A 23,693-nucleotide genomic window follows, 5' to 3' on the forward strand; every position below is an offset into this window, starting at 1 on the left:
AAAGAAATCAATAATAACATACATTCCTGCATCGATCACTTTTGATATTTATAAAAAAATATTATTATTAATTAATTATGTATTTAAATTGTTTTTAATTAACGAAAAAACATATATTAATTGTTAAGAAAAATACTATTATCAAATAATATCTATTTTAAAAAATATAGATGTAACAGGATTGGAAATAAATATACCAAAATCAAAGTGGTCACATATTTTGATTTTAATAATTTGCAGAATGGTACAACTTACTTTGGTGCTACTGTTGGGCGAGTTGCAAACAGAATTGGAGGAGCTCAGTTTACTCTAAACGGAGTCCATTACAAATTAGTTGCTAATGAAGGAAACAATACACTTCATGGTATGCTTAATCTAATTAAATTCAAACATTAAATAAAATATTTATATTATGGATAGTTATATAAATTTTTGGTAACAAAAAAATTAATAAAAAATAGTTAAATTTATCTTATTTAGTATTATTAATTATTGTTAAAATTAATTAATATTAAATAAAAAATAAATTTTTTTTGTCTCTCTGATATTACTAATTATTATATTTCTCTTAGAAAATGCATGCTCATTCTACTTTGCTTGGCTTTTACTAATTAGGTGGAACCAGAGGATTCAGTGATGTTCTTTGGAAAGTGGAAAGCTACAAAAGAGATGCCAAGAACCCAAGTATTACCTTCAGTTACTATAGTTTTGATGGTGAAGAAGGTAAACAAATAACCACAATCATCTAATAATTGATTGGCCAGAAATAAAATTATAATAATTTATTAGCGTTTTCATGGTGGTCGAGTATACCTATAAGAGATTCTGATACTCAACTCAGTAATAGTCTAACTAAGCGAAATAATAATTAGAGATAAATAACATATTTTAGATACGTGTTAAGCCCTTTATTTATAATATTTAAAAAATAAATTTTAAAATAATCTAGATAAATTCATGTAAGATATACACAGGATTCTACGTGAATATGATTTAGATTATGTTTTTTATGAGCTAACATGCTCTTAAAAAAATTTTTTGACCGACTATAATTTTAAACTTAATTTGAGAATTGAACCGTAAATCCGTAATATTTAAAATATATTTAAAATTATTCTAAGACTATACTATTAATTTTAGGAACTAAATTAAGTTAAACGATACTAATATTCATGAGATTGCATTGTGTTTATTATTTCAGGATTCCCTGGTGATCTCATAGTTACTGTGAGCTACATTCTAAGTAGGAAAAACCATTTGGCCATAGTGATGAAAGCAAAAGCATTAAACAAAGCTACCCCAGTGAACTTAGCCAACCATGCTTATTGGAACCTAGGAGGTCAAAACAGTGGCAACATTCTTGACGAGGTTGTCCAAATCTTTGGTTCAAAGATCACAGTTGTTGATAGCAAACTCATTCCCACAGGAAAATTTGCTTCAGTGAAAGGAACACCCTATGATTTTCTCAAGCCACAAGTTGTTGGAAGCAGGATTAACAAGCTAGCTTCAACAAAAGGCTATGACATCAACTATGTTCTTGATAGTGAGAAGAAAATCAAGCTAGCAGCAATAGTTAAGGATCATAAATCAGGCAGGGTGTTGGAACTTTACACAAATGCCCCTGGTTTGCAGTTTTATACCGGGAACTACCTTAGTAATTTGAAGGGTAAAGGTGGATATGTGTATCAATCTCATGCTGGATTGTGTTTGGAGAGTCAAGCTTTTCCTGATTCAGTGAATCACCCAAATTTCCCTTCAACTATTGTCACCCCTCAAAAGCCTTACAAGCATTTTATGCTCTTTAAATTTTCCACATATTAGGTGTACTATGTTGAATTTAGTACATCATGCTCTAAGGTAATTTTGTTATAATTCAAATTTATACGATTGAATTACCTTAGTGCATAATGCATTGAGTTTAATCTAATACATCGTAGATTTAATAAATTCGTGTAACATGATTTCACATTTCATCCATAGTTCTTGTGGTTTGTTGCAATAAAAAATAAGAACGGTTTTTATTATTATCACAATTATTAGTGATACTTTATAACCCTTCATCAATACCTAGTTTTTTATCTTGCTTTCTGACTTTTTATTTATGTATTGTCATATTGTGGGAATTTAGGCTTGATTTGATAAAAAATTTTAAAAAATACTTATTTTTTTAAATATAAGTTTTTTTATTTTATATTTGATAATTTAAGAGAGATATGGTAAAAGTCAACAACTATGATTGCTTTCTATTAAATTTTTATTATTTTTATTTGTTATGCGCGATAAGAGAGAGCGCGTAGAGTGCAATAAAAATGCAGACGAAATTGAAAAAGCATATATGGAACTGTCGGAAGAAAGAGACGCATGGTGAGATAAGAAAGTATAGAATCAGTAGCAAGAACAAAATTAGAAGCATGGTAATTTCTATAAATTGAATTGATTATCCAAAATGCATGACAGATGACACATACATGTTTTTCATATTATATTTTTGGCAACCAATTTTCTATAAATTTATTTATTAATTTTGTTATCTTTATGAAAAAAGTCAAACTGTAGAAAGCCAAACTCCGTAACGCTGAGTCCATTATAATGTGGTTTGAGAGAACGCGTATGTAAAGTAGCTCATCAATTAACTTGGGCTTCAGAATCTTGTGAATGGGTTTATAATCTCTAAAGAAGTCAAAGATCATATCAAACTTCAACCCAAGAAAATAAACAGATCACATCAAACTAGTTAACCCCCAAAAATATTTTGACCCAAAAATATAAAGAATTTAGTAATATTAAAAAAACAAACAAATGATATACATTTAATGAAATCTGAAACAACTTAGGATAAACATTATATTAAGAGTGGGCTTTTTTTTTCTTACTAATTTTCAACTCATGTACGGAGTAATAAAATAATTAAGGCGGCACAACAAATAATTTCAATAATTCTAACTTAAATACAAGAAATTTTAATAACCTTCATTCTGAGGAACTCATCAATATCTGGTTTTGTCAGGAATTTCCTTTGTTGCTTTGAGTATCTTCTGAAATGCACTTTGCATGCATGACTTCAATTTTTGTTCATCTATAAAATCTTTTTCGGTCTTGAAGGTAACTCTTAGCACTCCCATATAACTCATAATTGAAATGACAAGACTCTGAACACCACACATTTCAAAAAAAAATTAGAAACAAAAAAGTGTAAGTATTTTTTTATTAACATATATATAAGTCTTAAATTGTGTCTTATATTGATGTCCAAAAAAACAAGTTTAAATAAGATAATAAAAAAGGTAAGAATATAAGTGAAAAGGCCTTCTTAAGATGTCTTCCAATTCTATTACGTTCAACAAAATTTAAATTTATATATTCTAATACACAGCTTTAAATTTCTCATAGGATCAATAAGTAATTATAATACAACATTGACACGGATACAGGACATTACATGAGACACATTGACACACATATTTAAAATTTTATAAGATATAGAAACACGTATATATATAAATATAAAATATTTTTTAGATAAATCGTAATAATATTTTAATTATTTTTAGTGTCTTATTTTAATTATACAAAGTATTTAAAATATTTTGTTTTAATAAATAATAATATATACTATTTCGAAATTTATTTTAAGAATACATGTGTTAAGAATAAGGCTGGACACATTGACACGTGATGATATTTAGCTATATCTAAACGTGTCCGACTAAGAATTTTTTATTTTTTAGAAAAAATATACTTTTTGCCCTGAAGTTTGGTAAAAGTTTCAAAAATACCTCTAAATTTTATTTTGTTTCAATTTTGTCTCAAAAGTTTTCGATTTACATCAAATATACACTCAACGGCTAAATTTTCAAAAAAATTAAGACCAATCTAACAATAATGCATGAAAATTATGCTTGATTTGCAAGTGTTGAGGGTTGTTCTTATGAAATTGTTGTTGAATTGGTTTTAAACTTTTTGAAAAATTAGCCATCAAGGGTATATTTAATGCAAATCGAAAACTTTTAAGACAAAATTGAAACAAAATAAAACTTAGAAGTATTTTAAAACTTTTGTCAAATTTCAGGAACAAAAAATATACTTTATCCTATTTTTTATTAAGACATAGTTAAATATAGCAAATATGCGTGTCGAACAAGTGTCGATAAATATCATATCCGAAATATGATCGACACGTGTACACAACAACTCAACGAAGTGTCGTACTTTATAAATAGATAATAATAAGAATGGGCTTTAATTAATTAATTAATTAATTAATTAATTAATTAATTGATTTATAAACATTATACCTCAGGTCCACCGGCGAGAGTAAAATACAAGCCTTTGACAGGATGATTAGCTAAAGCCATTTGTTGTAGTGGTCCTACTAAGTTTGAAATAACCGCACTTGAATTTGATACTGTCCCATAAATGTGTTTAGCTACTGCCTACAACAACATTATTGGTCAACCAAAACTATTAAAACATTCATAATAGATTAATAATTATGCTAGAAAGACAAAAAAAAAGAAACAATTAAAATTTGTCTTATTTAATATTTATTAATTATCGTTAATTATTATAACAATGAATGAATGTAAGATAAATTCTAGTTAATTTTGACTAATATTTTTTGGTTACCAAATATTTTTCATTATTAATAAGGTTTATATTTTTATTGTGTACGTATGTCCCATTCCTTGAACGTTTTTAATTAGCTGCTCTACTCCATACAACAACTTTTACCAACCAATAAACCATATTATATTAGAGAATACTTATTAATATTAAGGTTTATACTTTAAATTTGATATTGTCCCATGAATAATCCATATTTGGTATATTAGACAAGCACATTAGATATTGTGATGAGATAATCTATATCTCCATTTTTTACAGCTAGGTTACTTTTTATTTAAAATTTCAGGGTCTTACTAATAAAAAAGTTCTTTAACAATATTATCATAAAAAGTTTAGTAAAAAGTTTATAAATTTCTATGCATTAAATATATTAGAAGAATAAAATCTTTAAATATTGTTATCATCAATATTAGTAAATATATACACATATTCATTCTCAAAACAACTCATTAATCTATAATTACATTAAGTGTTTAATAGATTTTAAAGGTTAATTAGTAGTACTAACATTCTAAATATTTTTGAAGTTACCGACTTTTTTTTTTATAATGTGTATATATATTTGGAGTAAAAAGTGACAAAATCTTTTCCAACAGGATAAACAAAATAATCACCTTACTAATGAAGTAATGATATAACAGAAAACTTATCATCATGATCAAAATTAATTAGTTTAATTAGCCAAATATATAATAATGTAGCAAATTACCTCTTGGCCTCTGAATTTACTCTCCATTTCCAATAGTGTGCCGGTAAGAGGAACAGCTAAAGATTGTTTCTTTCTCTTGATTATGTTATGTGCTTCCCAAATAAACTCTAAAGGATTTGAGCTTCTACTTTGTTTTAATTTGGGAATAGGAACATGCAAGAAGGAAATTTTGTTGCCCCAAGGACCCTTGGCTTTGGTGTTGAGCATATCATTGATTGATTGGTATCCTTCAATGTTTCTTGTATTCAGTAACACCAATGCAGTGGATTCTGCTGTCTTTGATTTGGAGTTCATTTTTTCCATATACAATCTTGTCCCATAGAACACTATTCCAGTTACTACATCGTTTATTGTCTGCACTTTGTATACAAACATATATTAAACAACCAAAAAGGATCACTAATGATATAATAATATAATAATAAATTTTTTTATCTTTTTATATATTTTATTAAAGATATAATTATTAATGTACTTTTTCTTGTCAGTCAAATATTTAAAAAAAATTATATTATGACAAAATCAAAATCAAATTAATATTGTTGAGTTGGATGTTTATATTCTAGACGGTTATCTTTAAACATAAAGGATATATAATATAAATTTCGTATCTTTTAAAAATAATATCTTCAGATAATTTATAAGTGCGAGACATCTCTTATTTCATAAATTAATTTTTTAAAATTGAATTAAACTTACTCAATCGAGTAAAGAGGTGTTTATATTTTTAATAATTTTTAATAGAAAATTTAATTTTTTTATAATGCTTTTAAAATCTGATCTTAAGGTACATGTTAACAAGTCTGATCCAAAAAAATGTTATTCGTTCTTATCTTGTGTCATATATAGTGCCAATGTATTCATCATTATTTTTTTTATCATTAATTGAAGGTGTGATTCTTAAAGTAGTAATTAAATTAGTTAAATTAATCTTGTTAATAAACAATTGTCATAATGGTCTTACCACTCCAAGCCTAGACTTGATATCCGAGACTTGATTGATAGAGAAAGCCATGGTTGATATAGAAATCGGTTGAAACTCAACACCAACATTCCCAGATCTAATTGGTGTCTTTTCATCATTAATGATGCTACTCTTCAACATGCTCCATCCAAAATCTGCCACGGTGTAAAATGCCGAAGACACCAACCAAGAAAAGCTTGAACAAATTCCCTTGGTGGACTTGGATTCTTGCTTTGAAGGCTTGAGAGTTGGAAAAGTCAAAGGAAGAGAAGGGTCATCAGCTCTTTGAAGACATGAGAGAAGTGCACCCATTAGAGAGTAGCCATCTCCAAGTGCATGGTGAAGCTTGAATATCACACTCCCATGTGCATCACTTGTAGGGCTAATATATTTCTTAAAAAACCGCCGCAATTAAATAGTATGACACAAATATATACATTTAATGAAGGTCAAAAATCGTCGCAAATTAGCGAGTTTTCTTAGTGACGACAATATAAATAAACAAATTAATCAAAAAGAATTTTAAATATTTCTAAAACAACACTGTTAATTTCAATTATAAAATATATATAATATTAATTGAAACGAACTGATGGTTAAAATTACTAAAATACTAATGTTTTATGAATATTTAAAAATTTTCCTAACAATATATACACCACTCTATAGAGACAACAAAAAATTATCAACATTTTGGAAATAAAATAAAATAACAATATTTTGGTCAACCTTTTTCATAAATTTATTTTTATTAGAAAAAAAAAGCCCAATAGAAATCGAACTAGTGAAAAAGATTAGATATTATGATATGAATAATATTTTTTAAAATTAAAAATTTAAACAAAAACTAAAGTGCTACCAATGTGTTTCTTTATTTCTTACCATGATGGAGGAGAAGCGTGGATTGATGGGAAGAAAAACATGTTTGAGAAGAGACATAGCCTGCATTAGCAAACCATGAATTGGAACTTCAAATTCTATAACTCCAATAATGTATATGCATAGTGCAGAGCTGTTGAAATATTGTCCTACAGGACTAACTGGTTCTACTCCCTCCTCTATTATTTCATGATATTCCATAACAATAATTATATTTGCTATTCCAAATTAAAATCACTTAATTGGGACATGATGAGTTTCAGAGGAAATGCAACTACTATATATAGGATAAGGTGAGGATGTATATGAGGAAACAATTAAGGTAAGGTGAGGATAAGTCAAAAAAGAAAGACACGTGGCTCAATTACTTTGTGACAGCAAGGCGGCTATTATTTAAGTATTAAAAATTGAAAGTGTTTGCTACGGTACGATAATAAATTCATACGTACCGATACGTTTAAAATATGGACAAATAATAACAAACCATGTAGAATTTATTTTCCACATCAATATTTAATTTTTGTTTTTTTAAATATATATTATATCACCATTTTTACTAATGCACCCATTTAATTAAATAAAATTAAAAAATATTTTTTATTTAATTTTATAAAAAGTCTTAAACATCCTTCTTTTATTTGATAAGACAAAAATATCTTTTTAAACGAAATTTTAGAATTCAATTAATCCTAATTTTATAGTTTCAAATAATTTAAAATAACAAAATAAAAATATATTAAAAAAACAAAAAATCAAATTTTTTTCATATTCTCTAATTTCTCTAATCAGAGAGATTAATTAGAGAAGATGAAGAACGATTGAATTTTTATTTTTTTGATATATTTTGTTTAGAGGGGGCACGAATGATTAGAGAAATTAGAGAAGATGAAGAAATTTTAATTTTTTATTTTTTAATACTTTTTGTTTTGTTATTTAAATTATTTGAAACTATAAAATTAGGATTAATTGAATTTTAAAATTTTGTTAATTTAAAAAGATATTTTTGTCTAATCAAATAAAAGAAAGATGTTTAAAACTTTTTATAAAATTAAATAAAAAATATTTTTCTATTGTTATTTAATTAAAAGCGTATATTAATAAAAGTGGTGATATAATATATATTTAAAAAAATAAAAAATAAATATTAATGTGAAAAATAAATTCCACATGAATTATTATTATTTATCCATATTTTAAATGTGTCGGTACGTATGAATTTATCATCGTACCATAACAAACACCAAAATAGAATTGCTGGTCGTTTTTCTAAGCGTGACAGATCAACTAAAGTCACCAAAAATTTAGGTGCCAATTTAGTTACAAGAAAGGTTTTACTGTTCAACACTCAAGCCTCTGTAAAAAAACTAAAAACCATGGGAATTTTTTTTTTATTTTTATTTTTAAAGGGTTTCGATAACAATAGTAGAAAATAGCAAGCTTTGATATAAATTTTTTAGTTTATTAATAATAATATACTCAAAATTATTAAATATATATGCTTTCCTTTCCTTTTTTTTTTCCAATACAACAATTATATTTGTATGAACCTTTATTTTAGGTATAGAAACACGCTATTTCATATGCGCATTTCAATAATTGTTGTAAAATAAATAAATAAGGAAGAGATAATAAATATAAAAGTATAATTATATAATTTTAATAGTAATATTTACTACAATTATTATCACAATATAATAGATATGATTAATATATTTATTAAAGAGAGAATAAAAATTAGTAATATGAAAGAGAGAGAAAAAAGATTATTATTGTTTGTGCATAAAGAGAGAGAATAGTATTTTTTGTTGTGTAACATTAACGAAAGTTTAACCTCCTATTTATAAGTTATTTATAGGCATATAAAAAGAATATTTTCAACGTTTATTAATTTCATTCTCCCTTAAAAATGTAAGCCTCCTATAAAAAATAGGCATCTAAATCCTATTCTTATCACAACAATAATGACAATTTTTTTCAATACAACAATTATATTTGTATAAGACTTTATTTTAGGGATAGAAACAATATTTTATATGCGCATTTCAATAATGTTAACCTTTACTCAATTAAATCAATGTGCTATTATTTATAAGGAGTGCTAGAACTAATAGATAAATTTTATAATTTGTAGTTATTATTAATATTTTTAATAATATAAAATTATATCTAATGACTAATATCGTGAAATTATTTATTTTTTTATTAATTAAATACTAATTAGATTTTAATAAAAATACTAGCTCTAGACTTTTTTATTACTTATTGCATTTTAATATTGAGATAAATGTGATATGGTTTGAACCTGTTTTTATATTTTATAAATTTTAAAAAGTAGTTCAGAGTATTCAGACGTTATCAAGTTGTGTGTGCAAAAAGCCTTTAATGCAATTTGGGTTACGTGCATTTTTCAAACCGGCAAATAGTACGCAATTAGACTGTCGGCGAAATTCAGCCTCCATCTGTGCATTTTTATGATTTTCTCTCATAGTTTTGACCTTTTTTTAACTTAATAAATAAAAAGATCATTAAATTATGTTTCGTTCATTCAGTACTATACAATTATTTCACCATGAGTAGGTGTTCGGTTCATTATGCAGAAAGATGTTTGAATTTGATTTTGTATAATGGATTATGTTTCGTTCATTCAGTACTATACAATTGTTTCAGCATGGGTATGTGTTCGGTTCATTATGCAGAAAGCTGTTTGAATTTGATTTTATATAATGGATTATGTTTCGTTCATGCAGTACTATACAATTATTTCACCATGAGTATATGTTCGGTTTATTATGCAGAAAGCTGTTCGAATTTGAATTTATATAATGGATAATGTTCCATTCATTTAATACTATACAATTGTATCACCATAATAACATGCTTGGTTCATTTCTATTCTACACAATTCAAAACTCTTTCTCCTCACCTTCTACTGCTTCTTCACCAGGGAGAGAATGAGGAAAAGATAAAAATTGCTTGTATGAACTTGGATGCCAAAATTGCTTAGATGTGGAGAATATCTCATATGTATATATATAATAATTAATTTAATAACTGATTTTTAGGTATATATATATAAAATATTTGTTTATTCTATTATTGTTGTGAAATAAATAAATAATAAAGAGAAATAAATATAAAATAGAATAATATAAATATGCTCTTATTTCACTATAATATAAGTAGTTTATCTATTTACTAATATTATAATATTATAGTTTGAAATTGCAGAGAGATAAAAGAGATAAAAGAGAGAATTTATTAGAGTGTATAAAGAGAATAATATGATAGTAAAAGAGAGAGAGAGAAGGGAACGTTCTTATTGCTGTTGTTCTCTCCTTTGCATCAGGTCATGCCTATTTATAGGCGTACAAAAGCATTGCTATTTGGTTTCATTAATTTCATTTTGTTTTGGAAAGCTATTCCTTCAATATAGGAAAGGTTAGCCGCCCAAACTCATAAATGGGTATTCAATTTGTTTTTATCATAACACTCCCCCTTAGATGCCCATTTAGGATTATATCTCATTAAAATCTTACTAAAGAAAAACACAGTGGAAAAAAACCTTAGTGAAGTAAAAAGAATAGAATATCCTTTGTGATGAGAACTGCCTCATTAAAAACCTTGTCAAGAAAAATCCAATGAAAAAAAAACCTGACCAAGGGAAAAAGAGTACAGTCTCCCCCTCTTGTCGACATTATTTAATGTCTCGAAATCGGCGCATCCCAATCTCATGTACCAATCTTTCAAAGGAGGATTTTGGGAGTGATTTTGTAAATAAATCTGCCAGATTATCACTTGAGCGGATCTGTTGGACATCAATAGTCCCTTGATTTTGAAGATCATGAGTGAAGAAGAATTTGGGAGAAATATGTTTTGTTCTATCACCTTTGATATATTTGCCTTTAAGTTGAGCAATGCATGCTGTATTATCTTCAAACAAGACAGTTGGAGCTATCTTATAATAATCAGTCCACATGATGATAGAATATATTGAATTAGACTCCTCAACCAAAAACACTCGCGACTAGCTTCATGAATCGCCAATATTTCAGCATGATTAGAGGAGGTTGCTGCTATCGTCTGTTTCGTGGACCTCTATGATATAGCTGTACCACCATATGTGAACAGGTATCCTGTTTGAGATCTCAATTTATGTGGATCAGACAAGTATCCGGCATCTGCATAGCCAACTAGTTGTGACTTGGATCCATAGGGATAAAACAATCCCATATCAACCGTTCCATGAAGATATCGAAAAATTTGTTTGATTCCACTCCAATGTCTTCTGGTTGGAGAGGAACTATATCTTGCTAGTAAATTCACCGCGAATGATATGTCAGGTCGCGTATTATTAGCAAGATACGTTAGCGCTCCAATGGCACTAAGATATGGTACTTCAGGACCAAGGATATCTTCATTCTTTTCTTTAGGACGGAATTGATCCTTTCCACATCTAAAAATCTTACAATCATTGGGGTACTTAATGGATGTGACTTATCCATATAAAATCTCTTTAAGATCTTTTCTGTGTATATTGTTTGATGAATAAAGATTCCATCTTTTGTATGCTCGATCTGCAGGCCGAGACAAAATTTAGTCTTTCCAAGATCTTTCATCTCAAACTCTTCTTTTAGAGTTTTTATAATTGTTGGAATCTCTTTAGGAGTTCCAATGATATTTAAATCATCAACGTACACAGCAATTATAATGAATGCAGATGCAGATTTCTTTATGAAAACACAAGGGCAGATATCATCATTCTTGAATCCGTTTTTGGCCAGATACTCAGTAAGACGATTATACCACATTCGTCCAGATTGTTTCAGACCATATAAAGATCTTTGCAATTTGACTAAGTATAACCCTTGCGAATATTCATTTGATGGTTTAGATATCTTTAGTCTTTTAGGGACTTTCATATAGATATCCCGATCTAATGAGCCGTATAAATAGGCTGTTACCACATCCATTAAATGCATATGCAGTTTATGATATGCAGATAAACTGACCAAATGACGCAATGTTATCGCATCCACTACAGGGGAATACGTTTCTTCATAATCTATACCGGGCCTTTGTGAAAACCCTTGTGCCACAAGTCGGGCTTTGTAGCGCACAACTTCATTTTTCTCATTTCGTTTTCTCACACATACCCATCGGCATCCAACAGGTTTTACATCTGCAGGTGTACCGACTACAGGTCCAAAGACTTCACGTTTTGTAAGTGAGTCTAATTCAGCCTTCATGACTTCTTCCCATTTTGGCCAATCATTTCTTTGTCGACATTCTTCAACTGATCTTGGCTCAAGATCCTTATTTTCATGCATGATATTTAATGCCACATTATATGCAAATATTTCATTGACAATTGTCTTATTTCGGTCCCATTTCTTTCGTGTAAAGACATAATTTATCGATATCTCGTCATTTTTACAATTTTCAGGTACCTGAACGTCTTCTGGCGTTATATCAGAATTTTGGACAACGGCAGGTGTCTTTATTATGTCTTTTTCAACAGGAATAGTATTTACCTCTTTTCTCTTTTGAGGATTTTTGTCTTTGGAACCGACAGGCCTGCCATGCTTCTGGTGTGTATTTGCTTTGGTGGCAATTTGTCCAACTGGGACATCAATTCGAATTGGGACATTTTCCGCTGATATATAAGATTTGGTTATCCTCTTTGTATCGGAAAATGCATCAGGCAATTCATTTGCTATTCTTTGCAAATGTATAATCTTTTGAACTTCTAGTTCACATTCCCCTGATCGAGGATCTAAATGCATCAACGATGATGCATTCCAATTAAGTTCCTTTTCAAGAAGCTTATTCTCTTCCCTAATGTTGGAAATTTTGATTCATCAAAATGACAATCCGCAAACCGGGCTTTAAATACATCTCCAGTTTGTATCTCAAGATACCTCACTATAGAGGGAGAATCATATCCAACATATATTCCCAATTTTCTTTGGGGTCCCATTTTGGTGCGATTAGGTGGTGCAATGGGAACATATATCGCACATCCAAATATTCTTAAATGGGAAACATTTGGCTGCTGGCCAAAAGCTAATTGCATGGGAGAGAACTGATGGTAACTTGTTGGCCTCAAACGAATAAGTGTTGCGGCATGTAAAATAGCTTGACCCCAAACCGAGGTTGGGAGATTTGTTCTCATAAGCAAGGGTCTAGCAATTAATTAGAGGCGTTTAATAAGCGATTCTGCTAACCCATTTTGTGTGTGAATATAAGCTACTGGATGTTCAACACTTATTCCATTAGCCATACAATAAGCATAAGAAGCTTGAGAAGTAAATTCACCAGCATTATCAAGACGAATTGCTTTAATTGGATTTTCTGGAAATTGTGCTTTAATCGAATAATTTGAACCAATAATCTCGCAAGTGCCAGGTTGCAAGAAGATAATAAGCATACATGTGACCATCTCGAAGATGCGTCTATTAGGACCATAAAATATCTAAAAGATCCACATGGTGGATGAATAGGTCCACATATATCACCTTGAATCCTTTCTAGGAATTCAGGAGACTCAAATCCAATCTTTATTGGTGATGGCCTTAAAATTAACTTTCCCTGAGAACATGCAGCACAACAAAATTCACTAGTTTTAAGAATCTTCTGGTTCTTTAGTGAATGTCCATGGGAGTTTTCAATAATTCTCCTCATCATGGTTGTTCCCGGATGACCCAATCGATCGTGCCAAGTTATGAATTCATTTGGGCCAGTAAACTTCTGGTTTACAGTGGCATGTGATTCAATTGCACTAATCTTGGTATAATATAACCCAGATGAAAGTGAGGGCAACTTTTCTAATATAACCTTTTTATTTGAATCATTAGTTGTGATACATAAGTACTCATGACTTCCCTCATTCATAGTATCAATATGATATTCATTTCAGCGAATATTGCCTGAGCCAATAATAGTATTAACACATTCTTCTTTTGGCACAAGATGGGTAAAATATATATCACTTTTGAGAATAGTGTGCGAACATGCACTATCCGCAAGGCATACATCTTCATTACATAATATTTCATTATTTATATACATCATATTTGAAACTTAAATACATAGAAAATAAAACTTAACAATAAGTTCTTTACATTATTTATTTACATGAATACTTAACAATCTCACACATTAAACTATTCAATCATTGATCAAATGACCAATATTTCCTTAAGGATACATCATAATGAGTGGTGGAATTTTCAACATCATTTGAAACGAAATTCGACTCTTTTCCCTTGTCGTCCTTTTTCAAAGATGCCTGATAAAGATCGACTAGGTGTCTTGGGGTACGACAAGTACGTGACCAATGACCCTTTCCACCACAACGGAAACACTTACCCTCTGTTGATTTATTCTACCCGATATTTCTTTCTTTATCCCACTTCTGGTGAGATCCTCTCTTTTGAATATAATTCATTTTCCTTCCATAATTTTTCTTGTTATTAAAACCTTGCCATTTACCTCTTCTGGAGTAATTTGCCGCATTTACTTCAGGAAATTAGGCGGCGCCAGCTGGGCGCGCTTCATGATTGTTTAAAAGCAACTCATTGTTGCGTTCAGCAACAAGAAGATAAAAAATTAACTCAAAATATTTTTTAAATCCTTTTTCTCGATATTGCTGTTGCAGGAGCACATTCGAGGCATGAAAAGTTGAGAAAGTTTTCTCTAACATATCATTATCAGATATCTTTTTCTCACATAATTTCATTCGTGAGGTGATTTGAAATATTGCAGAATTATATTCATTTATAGATTTAAAATCTTGTAGACGCAAGTGCGTCCATTCATATCGGGCTTGAAGAAGTATCACCGTTTTCTGATGATTATACCTTTCTTCAAGGTCTTTCCAAAGATCTGCAGGATATTTTAATGTGAGATATTCATTTTTCAATCCTTCGTCAAGATGACGACGAAGAAAAATCATGGCTTTGGCTTTATCCTTCTGGGATGCATTATTTTCAACCTTAATGGTATCTCCAAGATCCATTGAATCAAGATGAATTTCAGCATCTAGTATTCATGATAAATAATTGTTTCCAGATATATCAAGAGCATTGAATTCAAGATGAGAGAGTTTCGACATAATGAAAATTTGTTACCTGAACCTTCCTAAAAATTTGATCAGAGTCTCGTACTGATAACGTGTTGTGAAATAAATAAATAATAAAGAGAAATAAATATAAAATAGAGTAATATAAATATGCTCTTATTTCACTATAATATAAATAGTTTATCTATTTACTAATATTATAATATTATAGTTTGAAATCGCAGAGAGATAAAAGAGATAAAAGAGAGAATTTATTAGAGTGTATAAAGAGAATAATATGATAGTAAAAGAGAGAGAGAAGGGATGTTCTTATTGCTGTTGTTCTCTCCTTTGCATCAGGTCATGCCTATTTATAGGGGTACAAAAGCATTCTATTTGGTTTCATTAATTTCATTTTGTTTTGGAAAGCTATTCCTTCGATATAGGAAAGGTTAGCCGCCCAAACTCATAAATGGACATTCAATTTGTTTTTATCATAACAATTATTATTTACATTATCGCCGGTTCTTAATTTGTTCAAAACATGTAGCCGTCTTTATCAAAGTCAAAATACTCGCTTTCATTCACATTCCTTTATTACCTACGTTTGGAATATATGGAATCAGGAACTCAAAAAGTTTAGGGTTGCGCGTTAAGCGAGTTAAGTCTTAAAGTGGTCTTTAAAATTGTACTCGAGTTTTATAGTAATTTCTGAACTTAAAAAGTTTCTCATATTCATTCATGAAGTTGCACTCCGAAATTCAGACTCATCCTTCGACACATTCCATCCATCTAGTGCTACCGAAAAGCTGAATTGGCCTCCTTCGTGACACGTTGGCAAAGAAACGGCTAGCTGACGTGACAAAGAAACTTTTTTGATTCAATTTGGTCCCTTAATTCAAGTTAAAAACCCTAATCCTCAATTTTGAAGAACCATCTCCACAGTACTCACACTCTTCTCTTCTCTTCAGTTTTCTTCTCTTGTCTTCTCCAACTTCAAAGTCAGATGATTATGACCAACGTGAGCAATCCACAATGAAACAAAATAAATTATTGGATGTCATTCTATTTATTAATGAATATTCTCAGTCAAATGATCCTGATCTCTCACAAAAATAAAATAAAGTTCCAAATTATGAAACAGATACATGCTACATGGTTATTTTGAGAGGCAGCTATTAAGTATGCGGTTAATAGATGCGTGCCATTCTATTTATTTCCAGGTTTTCTTGTCACATAACCCTGATGCCTTATATCACTTCAATAGGCTTATACTTGGCAAGAAATAAAAGAACTGAAAAATATATGATATCTTGAAATTAAACCAGTATAGTAGCGATATGGTTGAGATTCTGTTCTTATATATGAAATACAAATGGAGAGTGTAAATTTTGGTGATTTAAAATAACTTCATGCTATCAACACAACATTTTGCTCCTCTTTTATCCTACTAAACTTCCATATATGCAGTCATCTTTAATTTATTCTTTCTTACAGGGAGGTTTCATTCTTAATATGGGTGTGCATTTCATTGCTGAGTTAAGAATAGTAATCTTTGAGATTTATATTTCACAGATTTTATGTCCTCTTTTGCATGAGTTCCTGATTAGTTAGTTACTAATCTAGGCAATTAGATCTTTTTTTCCTGCATCTAAAATTTCAAATTATAAACGAATCTTTATCAGTACTCTATTTTTTTAACATTCAATGCTTCTATTACAAAAGTACCTGAGTATTGAAAAGAAGTACCTGTTTAATTGAAATTTTATGTGAGAATTATAGATTGAATTGCTCCTATTTTCACACTTCCACTATTTATTTCACAAAGATGGCTTTTGATTCTAAAAGCTTAGGGCTGTCAAACGGGCTAGCCCAGTCCATTTAGGCCCGACTCGTTAAGCCTGCGGATTAAACGGGCTGGTCCGTTTAAACCCGCTTTATTCGTGGGCCAGGATTTTTTAGCCCGGATTGTTTATAGTCAGTCCGATGGGTTAAATGGGCTAGTCCGTTTATCATTTTATTTTATTTTTTGAAAAATATTTTGATAAAAAATACCACTTTTAGGTCAAAAACCATTAAAAATAATAAATTTTTTTTAGTTGATTGGTCGAATTTTCGGGTCGAATCGAAAAAAAATATTAGCTAAAAGTACTACTTTAAAAAAAACTTTTAAACGGATCACCCGTTTAATCCGTGGGCTAACCCGTTTAACCCGTTATTTTTTTCGGGTTAATCGGACTCAGCCCGTTTAGTCCGAAATTTAAACGGGCTTATTTTTTGAGACAAAGCCCGTCCATTTAAACGGATAAACGGATTGGCTCGATGAGTTTAGCCTATTTTAACGCCCTATAAAAGCTGATAAAATGTGCTTTCTAACTAAAAAAATATAGAAGAACAATTATTGTATACCTCACACAAATTTACTTCTCTAACAGGAACCCACTATTTTATGTTTATTTAGTTTGATATTATGTTGATTTCATCGTTATGATTAGATTGTATTCTTAGTCTTTAAATAGGCACTCTTCATTGTACATTCACACATGAATAACATCTGAATATCAAGTTTACTATTCAGTAATTATCATAAAATTCTAACACTCAGAATGTTTTTTCTTTAGATATATATGATCATGCATCTTTAACTTTTAATATATTGAGTCTAAGTATTTCTTATTCTGGTATTTGATTTCAGTTATTTTATTTAAGAAAAAATAAAAGCAACTGTAAAACCAATAAATTAATAAAGCGAATGGTTTATTATCACTTGAGAAGCCACGGCTTGATGCTATGCTTTTATTTTAATACGTGTTGCCCCTACCCTGCCATTGCCAAGTGACAACCCAGAATAATATATTCACATTCAACTTGTAACTTTTTTTTTATCGGAATGGAAAGAATATTGTAAAAGAACCAATCAACTCAATCCCAAAATTAGTTCATGAAGTGAAAAAAATATTGTATATTTATAAACTTTTTATCTTGTTTTTTAGAGATGTGAAATTCCTAATAAAAAATATTAATCTAAATCATGAATTAGTTTCATCCAACAACTTGTAAGTTTGTCTCTTGTTAATGGTTAATGAAGCAAGAATAGAATTTTATATACTAGAATCTTTTTATATAGATTTTTTTATTTAAATTAATAAAATATAATATTTACAAAAATCTATAAATTATAAAAGATTTATCGATATATTGTGGATTGTTCGCGCTGCCATAATCGTCTGGTTTTGAAGTTGGAGAAGACAAAGAGAAGAAAATCGAAGAAAAAAGAAGAGTGTGAACACTGTGGAGATGATTCTTTAAAATTGGAAATTAGGATTTTTAACTTGAATTGAGGGACTAAATTGAATCAGAAAAGTTTTTTTTTGCCACATCAACTAGCCGTTTCTTTGCCAACGTGTTACCAAGGAGGCCAACTCAGCTTTCCAGTAGCGCTAGATGGATGGAATGTGCCAGAAGGACGAGTCTGAGTTTCGGAGTGCAACTTTAAGAATGAATATGAGTAATTTTTAAGTTCATGGACTATTATGAGACTTGAATGCAACTTTAGAGACCACTTTAAAACTTAATTCGGGTTGAACTGATATAAATAGTTAAATAATAAAATAAAATAATTATTTTGTGGATGCTTTATTTTTTCCTTTCAATTCATGGCTGAAAGGATGACATACATACAATTGACAATTGGGAATTAACAATAATATACACCTGGATGGTATTAGGTTCAACAATCACTACAGCCACATCCATGGCAGTCACACTATTAATTGTTAGCAACTATTAACCACCAAAATTAAATAACAAAACCTGACCAGTGACCATATATACAACCACAAAATGCTTGAACGACATGTATATTGCTAAATAATAATAAATTCAATCGTTTATTCGTTTCATACATCACCTTTTTTTTTATATATATGATTAATGCTGATTAATTACTTTATGAATGATATATCAATATTACAAACTTAGATTAATTTCTTTCAACCCCATGTCCAGCCCACTAACATACTTGTTACATAAACTTAGTTCTAATAAAAATATTCACCAGTTCAAAAAAAATAAATATTTAGAAACCATGAATCGTGCACTCCCACTGTCCTAAATATAAGGGTGGCAAAACAGGTTGAATCCGTAGGACTGACCCGTTAAACCCGCTAAAAAAGACGGATCGGGCTAGAATTTGGAGCCCGCTCAATTTAAAAAATTCGCCAAACTCGCATAGCCAAATTGGCGGATTTTGGCGAAGCGGGATGGGCCGGTCCGCCAGGTCGAAGATTTTTATTTTACTTTTTTTTATTAAATAAAAGAATGATTATTATTATAAAATTAATAATTATAAAATTTTCAAACACTTTTTTTATTATTTTTATTCTTCTTTTTAGTTATTAACTTTATTTATTATATTTTACAATTTCATATATTTGTTCGAATTATGTGACTTGTTTTTTAAAATAAAGATAGTTCTATTAACAAATATTATTTTGAACAATTTTATTGAAGTTAGAAATTAAAAAAAAAGATAGTAAAAAAATTATATTATAATTTGACTATTTTTTATTTGTATTTTATTTTTTAATTATTATTTTTTAGTTAATTTTAATGAATTTTATTTTTCAAAAAAAAAAAGTCAAACGGACTAGTCCGCCGACCCGCCAATCCGCCATAAAGCGGGACGGGCTAGCATTTTAAATCCATTTTAATTGGCGGGGCGGGCCGACCTGCCCCATTTATGAGACGGACCTAGTTGGGGCGGGACAGGTTGAGACGGGCTGGCCCGCTTTGCCACCCCTACCTAAATACATGCCAACAAATAACGGGATATTTAGTTCTAATAATTAATTAATCCTAGTTGCGGACAAAAAAAAAGTTCCAGCGCACAAAAAAAAAGTTAATCCTAATTGCAGATGAAGCTTTAGTTGAAATAAAAGATCATGATGCATTTTAAATTGGAAAAATATGAGAAACCAATGTATGTTTTATACAATATATACAATGGGATTAAATTGAAATTAGAATTAAATTAGAGACAATTAATCAATTTTGAATAGTTTCCAATTTAAAATTTGAATTAAATCATGATTCCCGTTAGTTATAGCAATTAATTAATTTTGAGTACTTATGGCAATTAATTAATTTTGAGTAGTTTCCTATTTAAAATTTAAATTAAATCATGATTCCTGTCAGAATCAAATTAGGATTATCTCCCTCTCTCAATACGGTGTAAACTCTTCTCTCACTCTCTTCTCGAAGCAAAAACTGGTACAGTGCCGCCACGGTTACCAGTCGCAGTCGGATATCGCGCTGACACTCTTCCGACTGGCGCCGTCGTCCGCACAAGCCACCGTACTTTGGGAGGACGCGCATATTGTGTGAGTCGAGCTCGCAGCTCCGTAGCAACCCGGACGTCCAGCGCCTCCATCACAGCCGGTTTGTGTCTTCTTCCTGTTGCCGGATATTCACTTTCTCTGTGAACGTGGATGGTTATTCTTGGGTGCTTAGTTGTAGATGATGATTGCTGGTTATGATTTATACACATTCACATTGGATGTTCGTTTTTGTATGATTTTGGATGTTCACTTTCTCAGTTTTTGTGGATGTTTATTTTTCGAATAATTCAACAAGACCCAGGCAACAGCGCTGGGATGATGCGAGCGCGGGGTTCGGGGCTGCAACTCACGTCGACGACGTTGACAGTCGCAAGTCACGGATGTTCAGCCGCGTGAGGAGTGACGGAGGTTCTTCCGGCGAGGGCGTTGGCGCAAGGAGGCGGAGCGCGACAGTTCAGTCGGCAGGAACGGAAGCTACACGTCACGCAGAAATAGAGTAGTAAAACGCAGGTTGCTGTGCACACGGCGGGACGACAAAGAAAGGGGTTTTTTGGAGGGTAGGTAAAGGTGGGTGATGAAGGGTTAATGTGAAAGAATTTGGAGTAAATTGGAATTAGAAATCAAAAAAAGCAACTAGAAATTAGGGATAATAATGTTTAATTTATATTATTAATATATATTAGACCTAATAAATAGCCCATTGTACATATTGTATAGATACCTCATTATCTCCCTAGCAGCTGCAGGACTCTTTTAAATTTTTAATATAGAATTTAGGTATTTTAAATTTTATATTTCACTTTAGAGAATAAAGTAAGATCTTTTATGATTAAATATTTTTTTTATATTTTTTCTTGGTCCTACTTATGAAATAAATGATAATAAATCATACTTTATTCTCTAAAATAAAATTTAAAATTTAGAGGATCCAAATCTTTTAATATACTACACCCGAATTTAAGACTCCAACGTAACACACCGAGTTACGAGCCACAAGGATGTTAGTGGCATGGTTACAAATTATATAACTATAATTAAATTTGAATTTTGTCTTATGTATGTAACAATTTATTGTGTTAAGAGTAAATTTTTAAATAAAATTTAAATTTATGACGGATAAATTATTGACCTACATACCGAGTTAGAAAATATTATGGAACTACATCTAGCATATATAATAAAATAAAACCACTCATCCTAAAATTTAAGTTAATAGAAAAAGATAATATAAATAATTATATCTCTAATATTCTCTCTCAAGTAAAATCACTCATCCTAAAATTTAAGTTAATAGAAAAAGATAATATAAATAATTATATCTCTAATATTCTCTCTCAAGTAAGAGTCTTCTTTTTATGCTATTTTTTTATTTTTGAAATTTATCAAAGATTACACTTTTAATCTTTTAAACACATAACTCTGATACTATATCATAAAATTATTTATCCCAAAAATTTAAACTAATAAAAAAAGGCAACACAAATAATTATATCACTAATAACATAATTAAAAATTATATAATATAATTACATATAAATCTAAGAGAAAGAAATAAGTAGCAGGCCTAGTTTAATTATTACTAATTTTCAAAGCGTGCACACAACAAACTAAATAATTAACATTATGTAAAAATAAATCCATCCCAATTAAGAAACGAGATAACATATGCATGAATTTTATGATTTTGACCTTAGCTTTTCATGATAGTCAAGAATTACAATAACCCAAACAAAATACAAGAATTTCAATAGATAAATAAATAATGACACCTTAATTAACTAAAAAGTAGTAATTATTATTTTTTTTTGTGACTAAAAGTAGTAATTATTTGATAATAGAGTTTGGGAAGGGTAGCAATTAGGAATATAAGAAAATTATTAAGATAGTATCCGTATGTGTTGTTGGTTCAATAATTTTGCTACATGATATAAATTCGCTTAAAAAAAAAAGATGAAAAACTAGTTTGGGTATATGAAACGTTGAAAAAGTGCTGAAGTTAGTGATATGATGAATCCAGAAAGATGAAAAACTAGTTGGAATTAGGCCGTGATTTAATTATATTTTAGATCGAGGTCATGGTTTGACGATTATGTTTGGGGCGGATGTCATAACTATTTGGAATGAAGATCGTAATTTGATAAGTTATATATTTTGGTAAGTTGATAAAAATTTGATATGTATATTGACTTGTGGTGGTATGATTGATGATTTTGATTTTAAATGGATAATCACATAATTTTAAAATAAAGATTGAAGTTAAAGAATTAATGAGTAAGGGATTATATGGATTTAAAAATAAAATAAATTTAAATTGGAGAAAAAAATTTATAAGATGAGTAATGATCACTATTGTTAAATGAATTTTTTATTATATATGTATATCCTTCTATAACAATCCTAAAACTCCACTAATAAAACAGTGTAGTTAGGTTTTCATTCTCTACCCCCACTACGGCAGAGGCGGAGGATAGCAGCGACTAAATAGTGGCCTTGGCCATAATCGCTGCTCATTCGAAGGATAGCGGCAAAGGTGAGTGGCGGTTTGGCAGAAGCCCCAAAACACCCCTGGATAGCGGCTGGGTAGTGAAAATCGCCGCTCATTTGGGATATATATCTTCAAGCCTCCTCGTTTTGGCATATCTTCTTGGCTCGAAGAGAAGCAGGAGCAGAGGCGCGAAACACGCCCACCCCTCGTTCCGCAACATACCTGGCGACCACTTCAAGAAACGCCGCCAGGTAAGTTTCAATTCATTGTTTCAATTTCCCCTTTTTCGTACTTCCAGCAATTGATTCCTCCCAATTGTTCAAAAACCCGCGAGTTATTTTTGGTAGCGGGCCAAATGAGCAGGAGCAGAGCCCCGATTCATCAGCGGAAGAACCCATCCAGGTGAGGATCTGATCATAGTTCAATTTGTCCATTCCCCCTTGTCATGTTACAACCATTAATCGACCCCCTCCCAATTTTGCAGAAACCCCCAATTTTTCAAGCTTTTGCCAACAATTCCAGAAACCCACCCAGCTGCCATCCATGCTTCTCTCACCGGCGTCGAAGTTGAGCTTCTCATCAATCGTGCGTGAAACAGTTCCACCGTCCTCCATCGTGCGCCAAGTTGAGCT

General features: G+C 30.2%; 2 protein-coding genes across 2 annotated transcripts in view; one reads left to right on the plus strand and one right to left on the minus strand.

Moving 5' to 3' along the window:
* LOC107486735 (uncharacterized) overlaps nucleotides 1-2,024 on the plus strand; it is a 4,319-nt gene extending 2,295 nt beyond the window's left edge. The window contains exons 3-5 of the mRNA XM_016107303.3: nucleotides 241-364; nucleotides 616-723; nucleotides 1,202-2,024. Of these exons, the coding sequence (XP_015962789.1) occupies nucleotides 241-364; nucleotides 616-723; nucleotides 1,202-1,821 (852 nt within the window). The 3' untranslated portion in view covers nucleotides 1,822-2,024. The remainder of the gene's footprint in view (nucleotides 1-240; nucleotides 365-615; nucleotides 724-1,201) is intronic.
* A 757-nt stretch (nucleotides 2,025-2,781) lies between these two features.
* Nucleotides 2,782-23,675, minus strand: LOC107486299 (wax ester synthase/diacylglycerol acyltransferase 4). Its single transcript, XM_021141700.2, has 6 exons — nucleotides 23,592-23,675; nucleotides 7,182-7,241; nucleotides 6,300-6,692; nucleotides 5,336-5,689; nucleotides 4,296-4,433; nucleotides 2,782-3,149 (listed from the first exon to the last, which is right to left on the minus strand). The coding sequence occupies exons 1-6, from the start codon at nucleotides 23,673-23,675 to the stop codon at nucleotides 2,988-2,990; spliced, it is 1,191 nt and encodes a 396-aa protein (XP_020997359.2). The 3' UTR covers nucleotides 2,782-2,987.
* Nucleotides 23,676-23,693: the final 18 nt, after the last annotated feature.

The sequence above is a fragment of the Arachis duranensis genome, chromosome 4 (genome assembly GCF_000817695.3).
Source record: "Arachis duranensis cultivar V14167 chromosome 4, aradu.V14167.gnm2.J7QH, whole genome shotgun sequence".
Classification (NCBI taxonomy): Eukaryota; Viridiplantae; Streptophyta; class Magnoliopsida; order Fabales; family Fabaceae; genus Arachis; species Arachis duranensis.